Here is a 25,395-nt window from a genome sequence, read left to right on the forward strand (position 1 = left end):
TATAATACAGGAAAGAAGACATTTTTGAAAAATAAAAAAGCTAGAGACCATGATGTTAACCTTGTCAATGTGTGTTTTCACCTTGTATTGAGAGTGTAATATTAGGTGGTGTTCTTTACTTCTGCTGGGGTAGTTAAAACAAATGGCAAATGTAATATACTTCAAATACAGTTTCAGATTTTCTGAATAATGTGACTGTAAATAGCTTTTGAAGTATAATAGTGTTTTGTGAGGGTGGGGTTTTTTTGTTGGTTTTTGGTCATAAATACAAAAATTATTCAATCTACTCAGACTTTACCTTGACTTTTTCAGATCTCTGTTTTGATCCTACAAAATTATAGAAGATGGCACTTTATAGTATTTGCTGGAATTCTTGTATTTCCTCTCTGTAGACCTAATCTTTATTAACCTTTCAAATGTCTTTCCATGTTTCTAATCACTCATATTCCCATTCTTTGGACCCTTTCTGTTTCTTCATTTTGCTTGAGATGGTGAGACCAAAATGCAAGCCCATGGTCCAGGTGAGGATATCTCTTTTGGTGTGTGAGATCTTAAAGGTGTTTTGTTGTACTCTGCTTTTCTTCACTTGAGTGATCATTTAACAATGCATTCGGATTGATTTCAGGACTCATGGTGGCAGGTTCAAAACAGCAGCTGGATGATGGGATCGCTGCTCTGACCTAAGAAAGACATGCCAGTTCAAAACTGTTAAACACTTTTCTGGGTTAATTTTGTGCCAGCAGACTTTGCTGGTTAGGCAAAACCTACCTACCTGTGCCACACTGGACTTCCCTTGCCTATCCCATTGGTGGTGTTACTAAGTCCCTGCTTGTCACTTGATTCCTCTAGTCCCCATGCTTGTCAACTGCTCCCTTTGGAAGCCAACTTGAGCCATGTGCTTACTTCTCTTATTCTTTCTGTTTGCATGTTCATTGTGAGAATTTTTCATGCAAAGTATGCATTTTCTGGTTTGCTACACAAAACCACACTGTGACAATCAGCTGTCTTGCTTCCTGGGTGGCATCCTCTGTTTCCATAAATGTTTCTGAAGTTTCTCTTCTTGTATAACATAAGCAGCTGCTTTTCTCAAAGTTCTTTCTTCTTGAAATGCAGTTCCATCTTCAGTTGATTCTGTGGAGATTCAGCTCACTTAAGTCATCTGGGAAGCTGAGCCATCTGGGAAACTTTTTTAATTCCCTCTCATGTTTTTTGTCCTTTTTTTCCTACCTTTTAACTTCCTGATACATTACTGCTTCTTTAATACAGAATGTGAGGAAGAAAGCTCTCAGAGTTCATGAATACACTGCAATGCTGGCCATTGCCCTCACTCCCTGAAAGGAGAGTATCTTGCAGAACCAGCCTTGATTGCTGTTTTCTACTGCATTCTATCTTTTTTCTTTTTTTTTCTTTTTTGTTTTGAAGGTTCTTTTTAATTCAGTGAATTTAGCCTCTGTTTGAGCTAATAATGGATAGCCAAACCATCACTAAAGTAATCCTGAATTGATTTTATTTTTTTCTTTCTTGTGATTTTGTTTTTCTGCCTAGTTTGTGCTAAAGCTTTTTGTTTGTTGGGTAGTTTTCCCTAGAGCAAATTAAATGTTCTTGACTAAATTATTGCTTCTGGTTGCTACAACAATCAGATGTGAAGGTTAAGCAGTATTGCAGGACTCTGCATGCTACTAGTCCAGACCTGAAGCACAAGGAAACGAGGAGGGCTACCAGTCTGCTGGTAGTTTTGATTCTTGTCATGAGGATGGTTCTCTCAATGCAGTGTAAATGGAGAACATGGTTTTACTGTCTTCTGAGGAACGAATGTTTTGTCTTTCAGAAGTTCATTTTCTTACGTAGCTTGTGGGATAACATTTTACTGCTAGCTCAACAACTGAAATATTGCTGTTCTTCACAGAATGACTTAGCCTAAAGATAGGTACTTCTGAGTACTTGTGTTGGTTTTGTCTCCATTCTAGAGCTAAAAGAGCAGCTCCTGGCTCGTGCATCACGGGTGGAAGAAATAGAGCGCTTAAAACAAGAATTTGAACAGCAGCATCAGCAAAGAAAAAGTGAGCATGAAACTGAACTGGAACAACTGAGACTTTATTTTGAAAAGAAGTTAAGAGTTGCTGAAGAAAACTACAGAGAAGAATTGACTTTGCTGCATCAGAGACTGCAAGAACTGAAGGAATATTCACTGTCAGAGTTGGAAGTGAGTCAAGATCAAGCAGGGGACATCAGGTGATCTATTCTTTTTCCTTTCATCTCATGTTATGACAGCATGCTTCTTTTTTTTATTTATATATATATAAAAGATGATGTTCGCCTCTAAATATATTGGGACTGAGCATTAGGTGATCTGTAGTTAGAAACCTAGTGATGGAAGTCATGAGTGCATAGTCCTGAGCAGTTGTTATATTTGCTCAGTAGTACTTTTCAGTACTACATGGTAAGTCAGCAAGTTTGTTTAACTTAAGATTGTAACGTGTCACAAACTAAGCTTTAAAATCCTTTTCTCAGTTCTTCTGTTGCAGTTTTTGAAGAGAATGCTGAGAAAGAGAGAAGGGATACACTTGGTCAGCTAAATCAACAGCTGGAACAACATCAGGTAGGATTTTTAATATATCGAAGTTCTACTGTTCATTACATGACCTGTATGAAAATTGATGTCTGATTCCTAGCGCTTCGCAAAGTTCGTTAATTTGAGTCATTTATTAAGGCTTAATTATTTTTGACAAGTATATTGTATATTATCAACTTTAAATAGTTTTCAGACTAGCAGAATAGATGAAACAGTGTTCTGTAATTTTGTGTGCTTTGGGTTATCCCGTGCCTAGCAAGGAGCTTATCAAACCTCTTCCACACAAGTGCAGATTTCATGATGTTTCTCTTTGCTATAGCTTTTGTAATAATTGTGTCTTATTACTGTCTAATCTCTTCAAGTGGAGATGCTAATTTGGTCCCGCTTCCATTAATGCACCTATTTTCATGTACCTTGTAATTTAAGGTCTTGACTTCTTTGCTCAACTTATTTGAAGTTGACTAAGAGTTTCAAAAAGGAATTTTCCTTTTTTTTTGGCTTTAGATTTTTTTTTTTTAAGTTAATGATAAAAAGCAATATTTTTTTAGTGAGGGAATGACAAGCAGACAAGACATATGCAAGACAGCATGAGCTCGATTTCATTAGTAAATCACACAAAAAATGTTTGAGTTACAAATGAGAAATGTATATGTCATGCCTTTTTTTTTCTTGCTGATATTTGTACCTAGCTGAGTGTGAAACTGCATTCATAGATCCTTACTTCTAAGCTCTGTGGTGTGTGTAGAAGGGGGTCTCTTAATTGTTGAGAGTTGATAAGTTTCTTTGCCTGGATGCATGTGGGACTTCCTCCTCCATTATACTTTCAAACAGCTTCTGAAACTCGGATCTGCCTTGTGGCATGGTTCTGGAGCATATCTATCTTGAGGGGATCTGCTGCTCTAGTAGCAAATGAAGTGGCGGGAATGGAGCAAAACCAGTAGGGTTTTTGGAAAACAGATACGTATGCGTCAAGCAGGTGCTTTATACTGCAATTCTTGTAGTGCTCTCATTGAAAGATTCTCGGCATGGTTTCTTCAAAGCTGAAGATGTCTTTCTAACCCACTTTTTATGTAGGAAGAACTTGCCTGCTTGGAGGTACAACTTAAAGAAAAACACAGGCATGAATTAGACTCCTTAAGATCTTCCCTTGCACTTCAATATAAGGAGGACCTAATGAAAATGAAGATGGATCTGTCAGACAAATATATAACAGAAATTGAGGAAATGAAAAGAAAGCATTGTTTAGAACTTGAGCAGCTCCGTGCCCGACTTTCAGAAGAACATATTAAAGGTAAGATGATCTGACAGACTGGGAAGTGAAACAGTAAGTGCTTGTGTGGCTTATATTTTTCTGTAAATAGGCTTATCTGAAGAAGTTTTCAATTTGTTATTAGTTTACTCTGAACTATAGGGAACACTTAACGTATGTTAATCCCTGGCATTGAACACTTTGCTTTTTGACTTCTGTGGGCAAGTTGAGTTGCACTTCCAAAGGTGTGGTGACCTGAAGTCAATTATTCTGTAGTAAAATCTGCTACAACTGTGGAGCAGTTGCTAAAAGGAGTTGATCACGTTTCCGTTCTTGATGCCTAGAAGGGCACTGAGTTCCTGAATTAATATTTATTTGAAAATTTATTAGTGTTGTCTGTCAGTGATGTTAAATGTCTCATGTATTTGCATGAAATAGGCCAGTTCTCAGTCTGTTCAATGGAGTAGACCCACTTCTGTTCTATGTTCCATACCTCTTTCCCCTGCATTCCTTTTGTGGGTTTGAGAGTGCTCTGCTTATTTAACGTAAATATTTCTTTCTCCTCCTGTGTTTTACACTAGTTGGCATACATATTGGGATGAATTTTTTGAACAGAGGAAAGTATCTATGGGTAGCAGAATTTGTAATGGATATCTTTTGCTGTAGCATTCAGGTTAAAGTTCCTCTTAAGGCTAAATTTAATGAGACTTCCTCTGTGATCATGGGTTTCTTAACAGTTGCTGCTTTTCTTGGAATTGTAATTTATATAAATATACTGCCTTGTACTGGTTCAATATGAAATGCATATATTGTTGAGGTGCAGATAAGGGATTGTGGCAGTTCTTGTATCTGCAACCTCTTTCTGGGAGCACAGCGTGCTACATAAACATTTGAATTTATAATCCATAACTTAGCTATATAACACACATGGCCATAACTATATTCTACTGTATGTTGGCTAAAAGGATCAGTACAATTTTTTTTAATTTGCAGTTATATTTCTTATCTTCATTTATTTATTTATTTTTAATGCTAGGCAGTATATCAAAACTGCTTAGATTAGAATGTTTAGAGATTTGTCCTATCTGCTTTTTTGGGAAATACCTTATATAAATAGTATGTGCAGAAGAGGAGATAAAACTTCCATAAATCTGCCATTACATTGCCCAAAAGGAAAGTCAGCTCCTGTGGCTATTGCTGATAGGAGGGAAGTCCTGCCACAGGTTTCATGATCTCTCCCCATTATTCTGTGTGTGTTGATACTGATAAATATCAAAGGTGGTGATAAAGAAAGAGGAACAGAGTACAGAATCATCCTGATAAGGGATTCTTGTTGGCCTGTATTTAGTAAGGCTAGTGATAAACTGTACAGCTGACTATGTTCAGCTTTTATTTGTGTGCATTAATAGGACCTGTTAAAATAAAATAAATTCCAGAATGTAATTTTATTGGGTTTTTTTTGTGTTTGGGTGGTTTTTTTTGTTGTGTTTTTTTTTTTTTTTTTTTCCTCTCAGAAATCACCAAACTGCGGCTGCAGAGTGCTCAAGACGCAGCACGTCAAGTTGAAATGGAGGTGGCTGAGCGAGTGTCTGTGCTGGAGGAAGAGCACAAAGCTAAGCTCTTTCTCCTCCACTCTGAGAAACAGCATATTGCAGAGCTTTCAGAAGAAATAAAGCACTTAAAGGAAGAGATTACTAGACAGAAAGATTTTTCTGTGCAGAATGAAAAGCATCTGAAAGAGGAAATGGAAGAGGTAATTTGTATTACAGTACTGTATAGAGTTGGGCAAGCTCAGATCTGTTGGGAAGGCCAAGGGAGATAGAATCAGCTCTTATCTTTAAACGTGCCTAGTTTAGTGTTAGTAGCTTCAGCTTTAAATGGACTTGCATGGATACACACGAATACTGGAATACAAGTCAAGTTCAGAGCATTTTAATGTTAAACGCTTAGTTTCTCTGCAGGTGAACTTTTCTTTAAGAGCACAAATAGTGTGGGAAGGCAGGTGCTTTAAGGGTTGATCCAGTCCACCTTTTATATTGATGTGGGTCAAGCATATGTATACCACTCCAATACAGGCACGTACAAAAGTTCCTCATCCTAAACATCTCCCTGCAGTACATCACAGTGTCCTGGTGCGAAAGTAACATGGTGCACTTGCATACTGTGACATGTCATGTGGTAATGGAGAATACAGCAGAAAGTGCTGTGGCAGATAGAAAAAGCCCCTCTGCTGAACAGGTTCCCTCTAAGAAATTTCTGATTTTGATAGGACTGTCTCTTAAAGCAAATAACCAGAAACAATTTTTCAGACCATTTTTTGAGGTAAGAAGAGAGAATTGGGCAACGGATTTCTGCTTTTACTTTGCTTTGGTGTAGCTCTTATACCTTTACTGTCAAAATCTTGGAGTTGAGAGAACAATATCTGGCACCTTCCCTCTTACCTGTTAAATCAGCTCTCCCATCTGAGGATAAACTCAGATTGGATGTTAATTCATTGCTTAATTTGTTCCAATATTTGAATGCTTCTGAGAATTAGATGGGTGAAGCTCTGATTTCTCAAGTCCTCCTTTTCTCCCTTTTTAAAGAGAGATAGGTATGTGTATCCTTTTCCAGACTTAAAAACTGGCAGAGAAGGCCAGAGAAAACAATTGCAGACTGACTGTAGATAACACGGAGACTCAGCTGAAGCTTCCAGTAGTGAAGCTTTCGATACTATTGCTTTACTCTTATTGCACGTGGTTATCTTGTTTGTGGCACTGCTGGCTGGGTAAAAGATAAGCATATACAGAATGTGGTGTTTGAAATGAGCTTGTCTCGCATGCTGATCCTCTGCCTGGAAATACATATTTTGTTTGCCTTCTGGTCTCTCGCTTTCAGAAATGGAGTGAACCGATTTCCTCAGTTGCCCCTCTATTGCCAGTGCCTCCCACAAAAGATTTCATGGATTGTGTGTGAATCAAAATCTGGGGGTTTTGCCTTTCTTTTCTGCCTCTTCATTTAGGTTGTAGCATAAATGAATGCTTAAGTATTTGTTCAAAACAAACCTAAGTGAAAACTGAAATGTATACTTTATACTGATGCTCCCATGTGACTTCTTACTTGCTTTTAATTTTCTTTTAAGAGATGACCCTGTTGTTTCCTTAGCCTACTGTTTATTTGTTTACCTGTTTACCTCTGCTGTATTTTTAGTGTCTTTTTTTGCCTTTTGTCATTGAGCAATCGTTTGGTGCTTTGGCTTCTGTTTTTATGCTACATGCTTTTTATTTTGCTTTTATGCTATGTACGAGAACTGCCCTTGTCATGGATTTGGACACTGCATATAAAATACCACTGGCATGTATAAGGAGAGATTTAAAAGGGATTTTCAATCATGCTCAATATAAATACCTAAGGTGCTCATAGCTTTATAAGTTGAACTCCTGAAATGAAGAAAAGTGGCCTCAAGAGAAAACAACATAGAGTACCATATTAATTCTAGAATTTTGCCTTAATTTTTTTCTTATCTTCCTTACCCCAATTAATTCTTAATAATGTGTTGAATTCAAGTACCTATGAATTGACATTTCAGCCTTAATTTTATTTGGAAAGGTTACTTCACTGCAGGAATTTAATCTGTCCAAGACCTTAAATGCCTGTGAATGTTCACTTCACACACTTCAGTTTGGTTTTGGTATTTTATGCATTTTTTTCTTTAATAACTGTTCACAGGTAAAATATAAAATTGCTGAGGATCACAAGAATAAATTAAGGGAAGCCAGAGAAGAAGTCCAGAAAATAGAGACTATGTACAAAGAAAAAGAGAAGAAATGGAAATGTGAAAGTGAGGACCAGAGAATCCAAGCAGAAGAGAAGTTGTCGTTGTTGCGTATAGAACTGCAAAACAGAGCAGAATATGAGAAGCAGAATTTACAAAAGGAGTTTGAACTTCGGGAAGCTGAAATGAATCAACTTCAAGATCACCAAGCTGCCAAAATTCTAGAATTGGAGAAGCTGGTAAAAGAGCAGCAAAACAACCTGCAGCAGCTAGAGGACAGCCTAGCAAGTGCACAGGCTATGCAGAAATCTCAGGAGCAATATGACACTGACCTGCAGGCAGCCAAAGTGCTCATGGCAAAAGAGATGGAAAAGGCCACACTTTGTCTGCAGGAAGAATGTGCACGGAAACTTATGGAAGCACAAAACAAGTAAGTCCTGAGTATTTGAGCACTTTGACTTACCAGTTCAGTCATTGTTATAGTTGCTTTTTCTTATTTTAAACTTAATGAGTGGTAGTGATATAGGTTTGTCACTTGATGGCACCAACTGACTTATACATGTGAAGCTTGCTCTCCCAAGGATCAGTAATGCTGTCCATTATGGTTTATTTTGCTTCATGTACATGCATTTAGTCTAGCAAATCAAATGAAGTGCAGTCAAGTTCTGCCTGTTACAGTTAAGAATACAACACCCAGCTGAAAATTGTATACTAGCCTTGGAGGAGGGGAAGTGTTACAGGACATGTAAGTGGAAAAATTCTCTAAATTTATTCAAAAGTTTTCAAACAATTCAAATTAATTTGAGCAAGTTTTTTCTGGTGAATGAAACTTGTGTTAACCACTGAATGCTGAGGTTGATGGGCCACATATAGTATTCTTCAGTTCTTGTTAGACATGAAAGTTGTAACTGTTCAATTTTTCCTACCCCCATTGTTTTTAAGTGTATTAAAGGAAATACTCAAACAACTACATATCTGTATTTGCATGCACTGTTTCAAATTTATCCCCTCTTTCCTCCCCAAACATAGGCTCACAGAACAAGACTGGGGAAATAATTGCAGTAAGAAAACACTGAAAGCAGGAACTTAGCCTTTAAATAACTAATAACTTTTTAATTATTGGTGTCTCTAGCAAAAAATACTATAGTTAATGATTACAGTAAATTGCAGCACTTTAGATACTAAATCTTCTGCATCAAGCTTTAAGCAGACCTTGGAGAGCTGAGATGAGTTTGGAGGACCCCCAAGTATTCCACATGTACTTCCACAGTGGTTTTATGTCTCAATCTTAACCAGATGGTTTTAGATATGTTTCTTATGACAGTTTGTTTACTTGCAGACAACGCTTTGAAATGTAGACAATGTATATACTATGTCTAGATGCTCTCATATGGCAGTATTTTCTGAAACAGAGAGACAGTGAACGATGTTTGTATGTTGCTCTGTATTAGTGAGTAATTTAATAGGGGTGCCAGTCTACCTAGTAATAACCAGATACTACCAAGTGACATTGCATAAACCTTTAATTTTGTGGCTATGAAACCATCGTTGTGGCTTGCTTTGAATTAGTTCTGTATTTGAAACATAAAGTAAAATTTGTAGAGGCTGAGTAAGGCCTACTTATTTTTCTTTGATTTTTATTTATTAGTTAAATTACTTTAAAAAATGCCTTTTTCACAATGTTCTCTTAACTTTCTTGGAAATAATATAGGTTTATGGAGGAGCACAAAGCTATGACTCAGAAATTCACAACTGAGCAAGAGATTATTCTTCAAGAGCTGAAAAAGAAACATGTCAATGAGCTGGAACTCCAAAGTCAGCAGTTACAGGAGAAGCATAAGCAGCAAATTTTGTCTCTTACAGCTGAGTTTCAGACAAAGCATCATGCTGAAATGGAGACACTTAAATCTACACTAGAAAGTAAACAGCAGATTCAGCTTGAAGCTTGTGTTGCTGAACTACAGACAAAGCATCAGGCACAAATTGATGAGCTGGAGGCTAAACACTTATCAAATCTGGATTCCTTGGAGTCGTCCTACCTATCTGAAATTCAGAATATAAGAGATGAACACAGTCAGGTTCTTGAGAAGCTACAGCTGCAGCACACAGAACAGCTCCGTGAAAAGGATAAAATGGATCAAGCGTGCTTGGCTCAGGAGATAGAGATGTTGAAATTAAAGCATGCTGAAGAACTTCAGCTTTCCCAAAATAATTTGAAAACAGAGCTAGCTACTGTTCATATGGAAAAACTTAAAGCCATGGCTGTTGAAGCAGAAGAAGCTCATAAGGTGAGTCAGAAAGAAAACTTGGCATAGAAGGTGAACTTTCATGGTACACTGTGTGGGATCACCTTTTCATTTGTTCTTCGGGTGTATTTCTACAACCTCTTTTGTGCCAGCTCTAATACTTGCGTATGGCCATATTGTGAGCTGAAATAGGAAACTGAAGGTGAAAATTAAGTCCATCTGTCGTTTCCCCCCCCGCCCCGGGAATGCTCAGACTAATGAGTTTTCTATCTCAGTGTATGGAAAAGTTACAAATGAGGTAAATATTTTTTAACACAATTCAGATTGGAGGGTCTCCATTTTGCAGCTCGGAGCTTCTTTTCCTGGTAGGGTTACCATGTAATTCTTCAGAAGTGATTAGAACAAAGTAAATGTTATTCTGTAGGTTAAGCTGCATCTGTAGGAATCTAAAGTTCCTCCCCAGTGGCACAGTCTCAAGGGGAAGAATAGAAGAAAGGTATCTCTAAAGGGCCCAGATGGGATTTTGGGAGCAGGTCATGGGTGAGTGGGTCTTGTCTTAGGACCTGTAACAGAAGGCCATAGCTTTACTCTTGATAGGGCAGAGGTTTGAGCTCTTTTTAGAGTTCAGATGGGTAAAAAATGATCCCAAGAGTTTTCCAAGTCAAAGAGGTAAGAAGGCTCAGCTCACTGCTAAAACTCCAGAGCCTTCCAGAGAGAGATGTACTGTTTTTCAGACTTGTCCGTCTCCATGCCCACTTCCCAAATTTATGATTATACGTTGTTTCTGTGCCCACAAAGGCTAAGAGGAAGGTCTTGCAGGGGGAAAGGTGGGTATTTTTCTTCTATCCTATCTTTGCTAACTAATCTTAAATCTGCATTTTAATTGTTCTTGAGTGGAAAGAACTTCAAAAAGAAAAAGTTGAAGATTGTACTGATGGGGAGTGCTGTCATGGGTAGAGGAATAAGTAGGGGGTTTACAAAACTTTTACTGGATTGGAGAAATACACCCATTTCAATGATATCAAGAGTGTGTATATGTATGTGTGCTCATCATTCTTGAGGCAATATGGTTCCTGTTTACTTAAAAAGCTTTGATACAGCAGGACATGTGCTTTACAAATGAGTTGCAAAAATATTTGTGCTTACTTTCAATTAATGCTTACACAGGATGATTTAAACACAGCTCTTCAAAATCAAAGGAGGCTGCTGGAAGAAGAAAAACGTCTGGCCCTGGATATATTACGTGAGGAAGTATTGCATATGGAGGAAAAACATAGAAAAGCACTCCAAGAATTTCAGGATCTTCATGAGGCAGAAATTAAGAAACATAAAGAAGAATTCTCCAGGGAGCTGGAAAAAGAATTGGGGAAACTAAAAGCACAGCATGAACATGAGCAAGAGGTCAAAATGTTGCTAATACCTAAACCCCAAATAATCCATACTTTTATGATAAAGTAAATTCAGTTTTATTAACCTCAGAAGTAAGGCTATATATCTAGATGCTTTTTGCATTTTTTTAAATAGTGCTAGTAGATAAGAGACAAAGTTAACACTTTTAAGACTTACTTTATCTAAAAGGACTTAAGAGAATTCATATATGTGTATTAGCCTGAATTTTTAAAATTTAAATCCATGCTTGCAGCGCTGTCTTTACTGGGGGAGTGAGGGGGGATGGGACTGCTTTCTTTTGAGTTCCTGCTGAATTTAATTCAAAATTTTAAAACTGCTGTTTTGATAGAAAACTAATAGGTAATAAGTTAGGTCATTAACCATTTATGGAAAGTAACTGCTCACTTCAGGCTTTAAGTGAACAACGTTTGCTAACATTGATTTCTTCTTTTCTTAGAGAAATTATAGTAGGTAATACTTTTCCAAATATCTTTTCTCAGTGAGGTTTGGAAATCTTCCTAGTTGCCCTTAAAGCTTTACCATTTCTTCATGTTGGGAATGTTTATGTGTAAGCTTGATGATGTTTACTTCCATACCGAAGGCTAAAAATTTGATGATCTACACTAAGTTCTCTTTAAACATTGAAAATGAATAAGATCTTCTATTTATTCAGTCTTTTATACGATCTGACTTATGTTGGTGCAAGCAGCCACAAGTTATCAAGACTTTTCACTTTTCTAGATTGGATATTACATTTATATATTAGGAGAAGTCACAAACAAAATGAGTTTATCCAGCTATAACCCAACAACATATGTTACTTTAATATATAACTTTTGCTTTTTCACTTACTAATCTTAAAAATGGATAGTGTGTCAAATAACTCCCTAATCACTGGTGTACCTTGCTATTACCTGGTGCACCTCACAAAAACCATTTAGGTTTAAGGAGATCCCCTTTTGGACTGTCAGGGCTTAGAGTGGGTAGTGATTTCCAGCTGACTGGAGTACATTGCAAACTCTCTTTACTTTTAGAAGAATAGCTTGCCTAGGAAGATAGTTTTGTTAGTTTTCTGGGAAGTTCTTGTGATTATTAAATTTTTAAGCCCTTCATTCTAGAAACAGGATTTCTCTCTATTTTGATGACTACAATGACTCTTCTTGGAGACAGTAATAGAAAAAAACCTAAACAAATAAACAAAAAAACCACCAAGTGTTTCTCTGGTATTTTTGATGGACTTCTTTGCAATATCTCATAGGATAATTGCATTAAATATGGCTGCATAATGTTTAATCTCATTTGAACAAGAGAAGTTATGTCTTAACAAAATAGGTTTTCCCTGTGTTTCTCTCCCCCTTTTTCTTCCTTAGTTCTTTCAATTTCTCTTAGGGAAGTGTCTGTTGGAAAGAACAAGTAGGGAGTACTTTGTTAGTCTGAACTGGTGCTCTCATGAATACAGGAGATACTTGCTACCTAATGTCTTGCTGCTTCTTACCTATTTTTATCAACTTGCTTTTTTCTATAGTCAGCATGATGATAGATAGCAGATCTGTGTGACTTTGAGGATTGGGGAGAACTATTGTGAAAATACTCTTTAAGAATTTGGTTGAGCTTGATGGTTTTGTTTTGGTTTTATTTCTTCCTTAATTATAACACTATGGCTAAAGTATTTTTTATTACTTCTCTGCAGATGTATGCTTCTGCATCAGCCTCTGAAGTAGAAACTGTGCGAACAGCTCTTCTGGCTGAATTTGAGGAGGTAAAATTGAAGCAGCAGCTTCAGTTCCAGGAAGAGATTGAGCTGCTGAAGTGTCAGTCGGAGGTACTGCTTGAACAACAGATTGCACAGCTGAAGGTATGGTCTGATTAAAATCAACTTCAGCATACACACTGGTAGCGTGGTTTGCTGAAAAAGAACAATTGGTATACATTTTTCTTCTTCAGCTGTATGACTCCAAAATGACAATCTGAGTTAGGTATCTTCCTTGCTTCACAACGTTGGAGCTAGAAAAGCAGTATCAGAAATAATGTGTTGTTCTGTAAGCAGTTATGGTATTTACTACAGCATTGTCTTAAAATCCTGAATTGGATGTGAAGTAGTGTCCTTCAAATAAAACAAACAAAAAAATCAGTGGAAAGTATTTGCTCTAAGCAACATTCCTTGCATATGTTTATGTTCAGTTTGTCATTTGAAACTTTTTCTTGGTATCTGCAGAGACTATGCCCTTATCATCCCTTATCTACTGTGCTTGTGTATATGTGGCAAAAACACATCCAGTGTTACCTAAGCTTTTACCAAGAGTGTGATGACAGTGAGCACTTTGTGCGTGAGATTTTTTTTTAGTTGTTCTTAATTTCTGCTTTCTTGGGTTCATCATTTGAGTTCCAAACTTGCATCTTGATAAGCATCTTGAAGATGCTTATCCCTGAAAATTATCTTTGGTTGCCCTTGTGTATGATGTAGTAATTGCCTGTCATCTTCTGAGCCTTGTGCAAAATCCATTCATTGGTTAGGTGACAATTGCATGTCGAGCTATTAAATGAATGGAGAAGACACATGCTGTGTCAGAAGAGAGAAGGATACACACCAACACGCTGAGAATAGTGCTTACATTCATCTCAGTGTTATCATTGTACTGAGCATGTGTTGAGCACAAAGATTAGATGAAATACCTTCCCCTTGTTTGCTTCTCCTTGGGAGATTTCACCAGATCCTTACTGTTCCTGTCAGCGCTCCAACCTCAGGTGGGACTCTTCCTAACCATTCCACAATCCTCTAGAACTGGATGCTGCACACGTGCAGAAAATTTCTCCTGTTTCCTGCCTCTGGCCCTCTGTGGAGTCCTGGTCATTCTTTGACTGCTCTGTCTGGTGCAGCTGTCTCTTGAAACAGAGGACACAAGCGTATCCTGAAAAGCTGCTGGGGGTATATTTGGCATTGCTGTCCTCAGCTGAACCTCAGCCTTCAGTCCACAGAAGCTGGGACTGGACTGACCGTTATGCATATAACCCAGAAGTGATTCCTGCTTTTCCCTCTCTTGTGCTGCCAAGGTGCTTTAGTTAGCATTTGGGACACCAGAAACCTCTCTTTTTGTTGAAATTTTGCCAGGGGTAATTCTACTGCTAGTACAGCTGTGTCTTTTGGGATTTTTTTTTTCCTCATTAACTTGATGATCCATGTTTTGTCCCAGAAGAGACTGGCTGGATCTCTTTGCAATGTTAGGCTGAGCTGTGTCATGGTCCGATACAGGTTTTTACAATGAGCCTTCCCCTGCCTATTTCCCCCCTTACCCCATGCTCATTCATGGGGTTGCCTTCGTGCCAGCCAGTTTCCTTCCTTTCTTCCCCCCTGTCTCCCGTAGCAGATTTTAGGTATTCGGAGTTCCTTTCTACGGTCTGACATACTCTTTTAGTGGATGCACTGCTTCTGAGGAGAATAGGCAGGCTGTTTCAGAGACTTTATCCACAAGTTTACTGTACTGGTCAAGTAAAGTCCTTATACTGCTTTGTGTCTGTTCATTTGTATCTTGTTAACTGCTAAGCGCTCTGCTGTTTGAGTCTACTCAGTGCAAGGACTGGCTGAGTCTTCCACAAAGGATCCAGGACAGCTCAGGTGACTACTGATGTGCTGCTCTGAAGTCTTATTTCATGCCTTGGGGAAAAAACTTGTTTTCTTGACTTACCAATAAAATAAGAGGCAGCTATCACCTTGGAGTGTATTGGTGTTCATAGATCAAATTGTAGGAGTTTGTTTTTATACTGTGATCAGGAAAGCTCATTTCCTAATTCTGGTGTTGCAGAAACAATTACTAATCAGGGTTCCTTTTAGCCTCTTTGGGAAAGGATCCAAGGATTTTGTTTCACCTCCCTTACTTGCTGATGCAGGAGTGGGGGATGTCTAATAATCCCTTCCTTTAGAGTGCTTTAGAACACTCTGAGGTAACTGAGATTCAATTTAGTAGCTTCTAGATCATTTAGCCATGTAAATCTACCTTGTAGATTTTCGGTTTGTTCTGGTAAATCACTCCTCCTATGTGGAACTCAGTACTATGCATGTTGTACTACTTGCAGTTGCTGAAAGTGGCTTCTGTCCATCTCTGTCCCGACTTGTCCATCTTTGTCCCGACTTGCCCATCTGGTTTTTGTTCCTCATCACTATCTCAGCAGTCTGAAATGACCCAGGTCTCAGTGAGCACATTCAGATAGTTCATTTACCTGCCTAACTATCTTTAAATCATAATTTTGGCAGGATTTTGTTGATTGGGCATCTTAACTGTGTAAGTTACTGCTAGTTAATCTGAGAGGTAAGGTGTGCAGATTTAAAGGAAAAAAAAAAAAAAGGGCAGGGGCAGGAGGGTTTTGGTTGTGGGTTTTTTGGGGGTTGGGTTCCCCCGCCCCCCTCCTTGATAAAACAAAGTATATGTGACTTATGCAGGATGAATTTGAAGCTGAAAAAAAGGCATCACTACATGACAAGGAGCAGATGTTGATTCAGGAGAGGGAGAAGGCACAGGCTGCTCACCAAAAGGAGCAGGAGATGTTATCAGCCCAGCTGCAGGAAAAAGCAGCAATAATTATCCAGGTGCGTGGAAAATATTTTAAACCTAGATTTTTAAATGTACTTTTGTGGTTGTATTTTAGCACAGTCCTCTCACCTTTCTTAAGATGTATGTAGAGGGACTGTGTATAATTCTTGTGATTGGTAGTTTTCAAGGTGTATTGTATGATGGTCTCTGTCTTAGCTGGAGTCCTGCAGCAGTAACATGGAAATTGAAACTGGTTATCAGCTTGAAAACTGGTCCTCAACCATTTCTCAGGGAGATTAACACTGCTTTATAAGTGAAGGTTGGGTGTTTGCCTTTTTGTTAACTGTGTATTGATGCAATCTGTATCTATCACATTTTTTTGTCAAGAAAATAGTGCTCTAGTAGCTTTTGTTAGACCAACTGACCTATAGCTTGGAGGAAGTAAGACAGGCAAATGGTAAGTTTGAATCTGGAAGTGACAAAGATAATATTTGTTTGCCAAACAAAACAAAATTCTATGCTTTCTCTAAAGCAAATATCTAAATTGAATCTAGGTTACCCAGAAAGCTTTAGAGAGGGAGGAACAGCTTGAGTTTTCAAAATAGAAGATAAAATGAAATAAAACATTCATGTCTTCTCTCACAATTCAGGAAGTTCTGACCAAAATGTAAATTTGGCTTATTAGACTGTTCTGTTAGGCCTTTATGTTTAGTGGGAAAACTGGGAGTAATACTAAGAATTTCCCCCACTGGAAGAAATGCATTATTGGTTCCTGTTCTTCATACAGGATTTGATGAGGGGTGAGAAGGTTAGCATGGGAGTAGAATGCTTTTCTTTCCTTGCAGTTTCCTCTGAAATAGACTGATTTGTTGGCTTACTTATGAGACAAAGTTTCTAACAAAATAGTAGTGATTTGTTTGGCAGCAAAATCCAGGGGTCAGGGGTAGGTATATACATACATATATGTATTTTTATATATATGTATATGTTTGTGTTTTAATGGGATGGAGGTGTCATCTGAACATATAAATATGAGAGACAACATTTTTCTAGAAACTTGTTTTCAGGCAGAGCTTATAAAGCAAAGAACAAAGTTAGCTGGCACTGATACTGGATCAGGTTGCTGTTCAGGTTGGTGTGCTACAGTGTCAAAATTTATGCTTTGTGTCTTTGAGGCATAACAATGAAAGCAAACTAAAGTATGATGCAAAGTTTTTACAAGCTTTTTGCATTGCTTGTATGTACTGAGTCTGAATGCAAGTGAGGCAACTCCCTGAAGCAAAATCAACATCAGAAAAGGAGAACTAAAAAAAATAGCCATTCATTTTTAGCCTTTCTGCTGTCCTTCATTTCTAGTACTTGTAAAAGCAAATTTGCATAACAGCAGACAATGATTGGGTGAAGTTTGTCTTGTTTAGGCAACAAGATCGACTTTGTTGCATTTTTACTGTATTTTCCACAGCTGGAAAAGAAAGTGGAGTCTTTAAACCGTGAAACAGAGGAGACCAACTCTGAACTGGAGACACTCCTTCAGCGGCGGGACAGAGAAAACCAAGAAGGAGGGAATTTGGTAGCCATGTTGAGATCTGATATTGAGCAGTCCAAGGATGAAAGGTTTGTGCATCTTGGGTTACTTAATGCTTATTGGTTGTTTTTTTTTGTTTGCTTGTTGTCTCACTTTTCATAAAGAAATCAATAACTAGGCAAAATTAAGCCAGCTCAAATTAATAGCGTAGGTTGATGATATATTGCTTTTATTTGCAAGGTTTTTTGAGGTTTGTTTGTTGTTTGTTTGTTTTCAATTACCAACCTATCTTGATATGGAGAGCAAGATTTTTTTTTCTTCCTTTTTTTCTTGTGGCCTGATGGAGTCTTTGGTGTTTTGGGGTTTCCACTCTCTATAATCTTGGAAGAAGCTAGGAAATGGAGAAAACATCTTGGTTGCAGAAACTTTTCAGTGCAATGTAGATTGGTTTGATATGTCATTGGACTGTGTGGGTTAGAGAGAAGCTGTCATGCTGAATAAGCTTCTAGAAGAATTCCCTCTCTCACCTTTAAGAAACTGGCTTACTGTTTTTCTCAAAACTAAAATGTTTTCCTAAGTAAAACTTTTGTTGTCTACTCTGCCAGAACACCCCTAGTTATTTTGATGTCACAGATATTATAGTAGTAGATATGTTCTCCCTACCGGTGCTTCCACAGATGTGGAAGCCTGAGGTGCTTGTGACTGCAGTATGAGCTCTCCATCTACCTGTGGAGAAGACAAAGGGTTTTTGCTGAGCCTGCTCTGTGATCAAATGGCCTTGTTTTTTTGTGAGTCATCTGAATCATCTTCATTGATAACTGTCAAACTATGGCAAGATATCAATCCATTGTAGACTGTCAGTTTTTCAGTAGGTTCAAAGTGTCCTTTAAATCAAGTGCTTGCAATTTTTGAAGTGTTTGATACGCTGTTCTAGGAAAAAACTGCAGGAATCTTATCAGCATGTTTTGAAATTGCTTATGGAGTTGGTGAAGGCCACAATAGCTGTTGAGGACCTTATCTGTAGCAAGATTGGTCTTTGCCTTGATGACAGTCTGGCTTCTGGAGATTCTAGAGAAAGTCACAGTATTGTGGACGAAATGGGATTCATGCAGTGTTTCAAAGCCAAAGAAAAGCATCACCTAGAAAAAGGTGAGTATAAACCTGCATAACTGGATGTAGTCAATTCACATTCTTGAAAAAGGCCTTTTCATTTCCTTTCATATGGATGAGGTTCAGAGAGGGGCTATCTCTTCTTGCAGTGTTTTCTGCATCTCTTTCGAAGTTGCTACACACTTAAGATAGTGCAGCTACTAGAATGTTGCTGGAAAAGGCTGAATGGGTTATAGGGCAAGAAAGATGAACTTGGTGAATGCAAAGTTTCAGGCCCTGATGTGTAGCATGGTATTTTGAAACATTGTGAAAGACTGTCTTGATTTTTCAACACTGAGTTATTGATGTGTACAAGTTTGCACCTTGTAATACATCTTCAGGATGAACCAATGTCAGTGTCTGATGTCAGTTGTTATCTGAGTGGCCAGTTCTGCGTCATTTTTTCCGTGTTTTTAAATAGCTTGCTTGTTTTCAGTGGATGAGCTGCTTGATGAAACTCTCGCAGAACACAACCAGCTGTCTCCAGTGACTGACGAGGGGTCTGAGTTGAGCCAATACTTATGTGAAAGTGCTTTTGCAAAGCCAGAATTGGCATGTGAAAATGAAGAAATGATACTGAAAATTTGTCATCGTTTGCACACTGCAGTGGAGAGACTTCTGGAACTGGTTACAGAATCAACTAAACAAGTAAAACTTTGTGTAGATATATAATTATACTGAAAATGTGAAATCTGTTTTAAGGCTTGTGTGTTTAGTACCCTGTAGGATTGGCTATTAAAAAGAATCAGATTTTGTCTGAATACATGACAAGTTACCAGTATAGGGAGGCATGTTCATCCCCTGCTGCTTACAGTGAAGGTTTTGCCCTTATTTGATCATTTCTTATAAATGAGACTTGAACAACTTTTTTTCTTTTTCCTAGCAGATCCTGTAGGACAGCTTGCCTTAAGTAGATTTAAACTAGGATTTTAGATACATTTGGTAACTTCAGGAGACCAAAAGTTAAGTGTTATTGAGGGAGTTTCATGGCACTTCACATCAATGGTTCTTCAACATTGATAAGCAGGTTCAGGAAAACTCAGTCCCATGTTAAAATGTTTTGGGAATATGTAGATAGCAGCAAGGAAACATCCTTGTAATTACATACTGTTTAATTGTGATAAAAGGAGCTGGACTCAATATTATAAAAGAATTTGAGTATGACCATACTGAGTTTTGCAGTGTCTAGACATCCAGGTTTGGGAAGAGAAGCTGTAAATATGAGGTAGATGCCTGAGTACTGTATACATTTAGAGGATTGAATTTAGTGCTACAGTAATTAGTTTGTTGAGTAAGGAAGCCCCTAATTTAAGAGAAATGTGAAGGGAAGGTATATTTCTGAAATTCTTCTTCTCATCAGGTGTTTTGTGCAACCCAGAGATAAGTGTCTGTGTGAAATGTATATTCATCATCTTAAAAAAACCCCTCCTAGAATGAGGTGCTTAAATTTGTATTTTTGGGTACTGATGCTCATTCCACTAGCTTGTGGCTAATTTGTGGCTAAAGCACTTGCCCAAGCCATGGCAGTTCTAGATTCTAGGTCACCTTCATCAGCTGCATTCAAGCATACTTTGCTTAGGTCTGTGAAATGTTCTATCCACCAGGATAAGGTAAACTAAATGGGAATGGGGCTGCTCTATTCCTTTCCTTTGAACTTGAGACATTGCACGTAGGAATGCAAGATACATAGTGTCAGAGAACTGGTGCCATACCTTGGAAATCTGATCATGTATTGACTTCACTGTCTATTAGACATGCCTGAATCTCTTGAAGAATTTAAGTGTAAGGATGCTTTGAATTTCAAGTGGCTCAGGAAGTGTCAAGCTGAGCAGTTTAACCAACAGGGAGGTATCTCTCTTTATGCACAGTAAAGAAACTTACGTGCCTAAAGAAGATTTGTGGCAAAAATACAGGTACGTGAGTACAGGGAGTCACTAAAGTGTCCAGGGGTTTTGGGCAAAGTCAACCTAGTACTAAAATGAAACTTCAAATCCTGGGCCTTAATGCATAAATGCTATAAAATATTAAGAAGGCTTTTGTTTAAATGTCTGTAGTATTATTATATCACATGTGCATCTAAGATCTGATGCTAGGGGAAATTGTTTACTTTTAGCTGGAGAAAATGCATGAAAACCATGCGCAATTTGAAGAAGAATTCAGCCGTCGAAATCAGGAAACTGCCCAGGTGGTTAGTCAGCACCAGGAACTAATGGAATGCCTCAGTGAGGAAAGTGAGGCCAAGAATCAGCTGGCACTAGAACTTCATAAAGCAGAGGGTAAGAAAATGAAACAAATATAGAGATTTTGGTGTCATTTACTCATAGCTCATTCCTCCAAATATTTATGATATGCTTTTTGTGTCTTTTGTTGTTGATTTGCCTGTTTGTAATCCATTTTCTGCATTTCAGATTGCTGAATTACTTGAAGCATGAGTCTTCTCTTGCAAATCTACTGCTTAATTCTCTTCATGTGTTTCCCTGGGGCAAGCATGATAGTGCTTAGTCCTATGCTTATACCATTGACTGCATGTGAAAAATACCGTAATTTTTAAAACAGCAGTTTGCATTCCTGCATGTCTAAACATGGGAGCTTGGACTATTGGAAAGAAGATATACTCCCAGTGTAAATCAGTCCACCTGTCTGACCTTGGAAGGCTTCAGCATGAACCAGAGCAATGTTTGATGGTGGTAGTGCAGGCATAAAGAGATTCTGTAAGAAGAGACAAAAAGGCTGAGGCTGTTGATCTCAATGCTATCACAGACTGCATATCGTCAGTTTGATTCCCCCTTGTGAAGATTACGACTTGAGGTCTTTGCCTTTATGTAGGAGAATCTTTGAGGGTTTCCATGTCCTTCAAGCTGAGCTTCTCTCCCTAATCATGGCATCTGCTTTCCATTCCTCTTCTCAGTCATACCCCTTTAGGCTTATTTAGTCTTTCCAAAATTCTGTTTCTTTCCTTTCTGTGAATCATTCCTGGATTTCTTGGGCTCTGAATTTGATCTTACTTTCTGGAGATTCTGTTTCTTCGAACCTCATCCCCCAGCAGAAGTTGTGTCAGGCTGTCCTATGTTGTGAGGTGATCCCAGGCCATCAAGGCTTAGTGATCCCCATGTACATTCTACGTGCTTGGGGACACTTTGTGACATGGCAGCCTCATAAAACCTGTTAGAATACATTAACTAGTACATTTTATTCCTTAAGATACTTCACAAAGCCTAGCTACAGTATAAATTTAAGTCATCTAGCACTTCTTTCTTTCTATATCACCTTCCATTGTTTGCAAAAAGTTGTTTACTCATGTTTTCAGGATGCTTTTTTCCAATAGATGAGTTTGTCTATTGTTTTATTCGCATTCTAACTTGGGATTTTAGGCATTATCGAAGGCTATGTTGCAGAAAAAGCTGCATTGGAAGAGGCCTTGAATCTGAAAGAGGAATCTGAACGTCGCCTTGTTGTGGAGCTGGAGAATATGCGTGAACGCTTCCAGGAGCTAACCCAGGAGCAAGCAATTCTTGGTGAGGAGTGGGTATGACACTGTTAGTGGAAAACAAAATTGTGTCCTGTCAGGGCACACTGCAGTGTGTTTCTATACTGTATCAGTCTTTGGTTTGATGACCTAGTGAGCAGCTCAGTCTGGTACAGAGGTTACCAGGGTCTTCCTGTAAAAGCAGAAAATAAAATAAAGCAGCTGGTTCTTTGCTTCTAAGACAGTAATACTGTTAGTGAAGAGTACTACTGCAGTCTTATGTTTAGTTAGAAATGGAAAGTGTCTGAAAAAGAGGCATGTATTAAGTACAGGTAGTTAGTTGCAACAGATAATAGGCACCTAGTTAGTAACTGAAATGCTGGTTATTTGACACTGCAGTCAAAGAGAAGAGTTTGAGCTTCAAGGCTTTTGACAGCCTCCAGGACTAAGGAGGTAGCTTAATAATGACGGAAGAAATAAAATACTCCTGGAAGGTTATTTGAATTATGAAAAAATTGTGGTGGTGATGTGTACTTAGTTTCATACATAAGCTTTTCCCCTGCTCCCCAGCCTTGTCCTATCAAGACACACACACATGACCAATAAAGGTGACTGTGGAAAGGTTTTAATGGTCAAGCTCAAAGCCTATTTAGGTTTTTAAAGGAAAGTATATGGGTTGAAAAAGCTGGATGAGGTAGTGTTGTTGGAGTGGATAAAGTGAGGCAAGTATCTTAAATTTTTGTATAAAGGGTGACTCACTGCAAGCCACAGACAGCGACTGAAATACCAAATCAAACTCAGATAAGTAGGTGCAAATAAGCAATCTACATAACTCCCTCCCCCACTCCATCACTTCCTCAGCCTCACAGAGTGTGTGATATGATGTAAGCTAACTGAAGGGAGCTTGTGTAGGGAAGTGGAGTAGGATGGGGGGAACTCTCTAACATACTGGGTGGAGTCTGGTAACACTCAATGAGTGGAAGTTGATGCTGTGATAACTCACACTGCAAATGAAGGAACGCACATTTTGGCAGTGACAGCAGTGATTTAATAAAGACCCGGAAGAATCTACATGTAATATAGCTGGCTTACATGTAAGATATTGTTTTGGTTCACAGAAGAAAATTCAGAGATGTTATGTGACTTGCACTATGCAGGATCTCAAGACTAGGTTATACTGGTTCTTAATGATGAATCTGTGAATCATTTAAATAGAATTATGTAGTTTAGACTTCTTGAATTTGCAGCCTTAATGTCATTCTAGCACTCCTATAAGTGAATTTCTCTGTATCATCTTCCAGTAGAAATTTTATCATTTGGGATCACTGCCTTTCTACTTCTGCTAATGCCAACATTATGCTACCCTCAGCTATGTCACCACAATGCCACCTTCAGCTATGTTGCATAGATCTTTACTGCCTGAGCAGACTGCATAACAGATAGTTGTACATAGTGCATACTTAGGTCAGAAATAAAGACAGCAAGAAACTGTTTTCTAGTGAATTTCTCCATTGTCAGTAGTAGAGGAATGTAAGACTCTAGGTTTCAGGGTATGGACCCAAATTCTATAGGAGGGGTGTGTTTGGACACAGTCTATACATTGCAATTAGCTGTCCACTTCTCAGGAGCCTCTGTTATAGACTTCTGACTGACTTTCAGCCCTACTGTATCATTCCTCTGCAACTTTTGTTTGCTTCTCGCTTCTCCCCCACCTCACCTTCTCCTCTTCTCTTCACCTTGCTGCTCTTCACCTCTCTTCTGACTCTTGACTCTACCATTATCCTGCTCTTGCTCACCACCCTTCCATGTTCTTCCTTTTGACTCTGCACTCAACCTTTCATATATAGTGCAATCAAAATCTCATGTTGTACATGAAGTTATAGAATGGTTTGGGTTGGAAGGAAGCTTTAAAGGTCATCTAGTCCAACCCTCCTGCAATGAGCAGGACATCTTCAACTAGAATAGAATATTTTCAGTTGGAAGGGACCTACAACAAGGGACCTAGTCCAGCAACTAGCCTGACAACTTTTGGTCAGCCCTGAAGCGAAAGCATGTTTTAAGAGGCATTTGGACAATGCCCTTAATACACTGACAGTCTTGGGGCATCAACCACCTCTCTAGGTAAAGGGTTCCAGGGTCTGACCACCTTCTTGGTAAAGAAATACTTCCTACTGTCTAGTCTAAACCTCCCCTGGCACAGCTTTGAACCATTCCCATGCGTCCTCTCACCAGACACCAGGCAGAATAAACCAGCATCTCCCTCTCCACATCCTCTCCTCAGGAAGATGTAGAGAGCAATGATGTCGCCCCTAGCCTCCTTTTCTCCAAAATAGACAAACCCAGAGTCCTTAGCTGCTCCTCGTAGGACATTCCTTCCAGCCCTTTCACCAGCAAGTAGATCAGGTTGCTCAGAGCCCCATCCAACCTGACCTTGAATGTTTCCAGAGATGGGGCATCTACCACCTCTCTGGGCAACCTGCTGCGGTGTTTCACTATGCTCATCGTAAAAAATTTCTTCCTTATATCTAGCCTGAATCTACTCTCTTTAGTTTAAAACCATTAAGCCTTGTCCTAATGCTACTGGCCTTATTAAAAAGTACAGTACTTATGTTAGTGTTAAAAGTTGTGTCCTTCTCTGACCTCTCATATGGCATCTTAATAATATCTTACTATTACCTTAAGAGAAAATTGAATAGTGGTCTTGTGCAGATTGCCCTGGCTTACAGAGCTTATGTCTGTTTGCCCCTGTAGGCAGAGGAGGTGGTGGGAGAAGACCTCTTTTCCTCAGGGGAAAGACAGCAGAACATAAACAGATTCAGGGGCTGTAACTGGAACTATATGCATGTTGTGCTTGCTTTACAACAGTGATTATGGCATTGAGTAATATGTCCCACAGGAAACACAAAATCATTCCATGATATTGTTGAACACAAGTACATCTGTATGTCATGGAAATGTATGACAGAGTCTGTAAGTCTGTGCCAGTGGGTCCTGCTGGACTGAATCCTGCTTTGAATCCACTGGCAGGAACTAAAAGGGGGGCCTGAGGCATTAATTATTCCATCTCTGTATGGGGAAAATTGCAAAAAGAGAATATTGATTGTCTTAGAAAATGTGTAAGTGACTAGCCAAAAATGTTGCAACAAACTTGCATGGTTATAATGTAAAACCATTTCTATAGTAGCTCTAGTCCAATTATAGACATGGATCAACGTACGTCATCAGGAGCTTTGTGTCATAATAAAGATGAAATGCATTTCTGCCGAATAAAAGGTAGGCACCATCTCTGTATTACATATGAATTTTTGGTGATTTAGAAGATGGAATGGATCACAATGTCCTATTCTTGTCTTGTACATGTCTGTGTGTTTTGATTTCTAGGAACACCTATTGCTAATGTAGCACAAAAAGAAGGTTCAGGTTTGTAATGATGTGTGGGTTTTTTCTGGTTTGTGTTGCTGTGACACTGAGTGAATGAATTGATAGGTTTGACTTTATTTTAACTAAGAGGAATAGTAC

The 25,395-nt window shown here is 38.5% G+C and overlaps 1 protein-coding gene across 11 annotated transcripts in view; it reads left to right on the forward strand.

The window, feature by feature from the left end:
* The window catches only part of PCNT (pericentrin), a 108,434-nt gene that overhangs the window by 24,294 nt on the left and 58,745 nt on the right, over positions 1-25,395 (forward strand). For 4 of the 11 annotated variants that reach the window (XM_069782258.1, XM_069782255.1, XM_069782256.1 and 1 more), the window contains 16 exons: positions 489-521; positions 1,968-2,232; positions 2,512-2,599; positions 3,647-3,863; positions 5,336-5,574; positions 7,530-8,005; positions 9,287-9,863; positions 10,989-11,222; positions 12,901-13,065; positions 15,646-15,792; positions 17,199-17,350; positions 18,196-18,410; positions 18,832-19,058; positions 20,524-20,686; positions 21,782-21,925; positions 25,258-25,296. In XM_069782258.1, coding sequence (XP_069638359.1) covers positions 489-521; positions 1,968-2,232; positions 2,512-2,599; positions 3,647-3,863; positions 5,336-5,574; positions 7,530-8,005; positions 9,287-9,863; positions 10,989-11,222; positions 12,901-13,065; positions 15,646-15,792; positions 17,199-17,350; positions 18,196-18,410; positions 18,832-19,058; positions 20,524-20,686; positions 21,782-21,925; positions 25,258-25,296 — 3,381 coding nt within the window. The remainder of the gene's footprint in view (positions 1-488; positions 522-1,967; positions 2,233-2,511; positions 2,600-3,646; positions 3,864-5,335; positions 5,575-7,529; positions 8,006-9,286; positions 9,864-10,988; positions 11,223-12,900; positions 13,066-15,645; positions 15,793-17,198; positions 17,351-18,195; positions 18,411-18,831; positions 19,059-20,523; positions 20,687-21,781; positions 21,926-25,257; positions 25,297-25,395) is intronic. The other 7 variants (XM_069782264.1, XM_069782257.1, XM_069782260.1 and 4 more) reach the window with 3 other exon arrangements.

This window comes from Haliaeetus albicilla, chromosome 4 (assembly GCF_947461875.1).
Source record: "Haliaeetus albicilla chromosome 4, bHalAlb1.1, whole genome shotgun sequence".
Classification (NCBI taxonomy): domain Eukaryota; kingdom Metazoa; phylum Chordata; class Aves; order Accipitriformes; family Accipitridae; genus Haliaeetus; species Haliaeetus albicilla.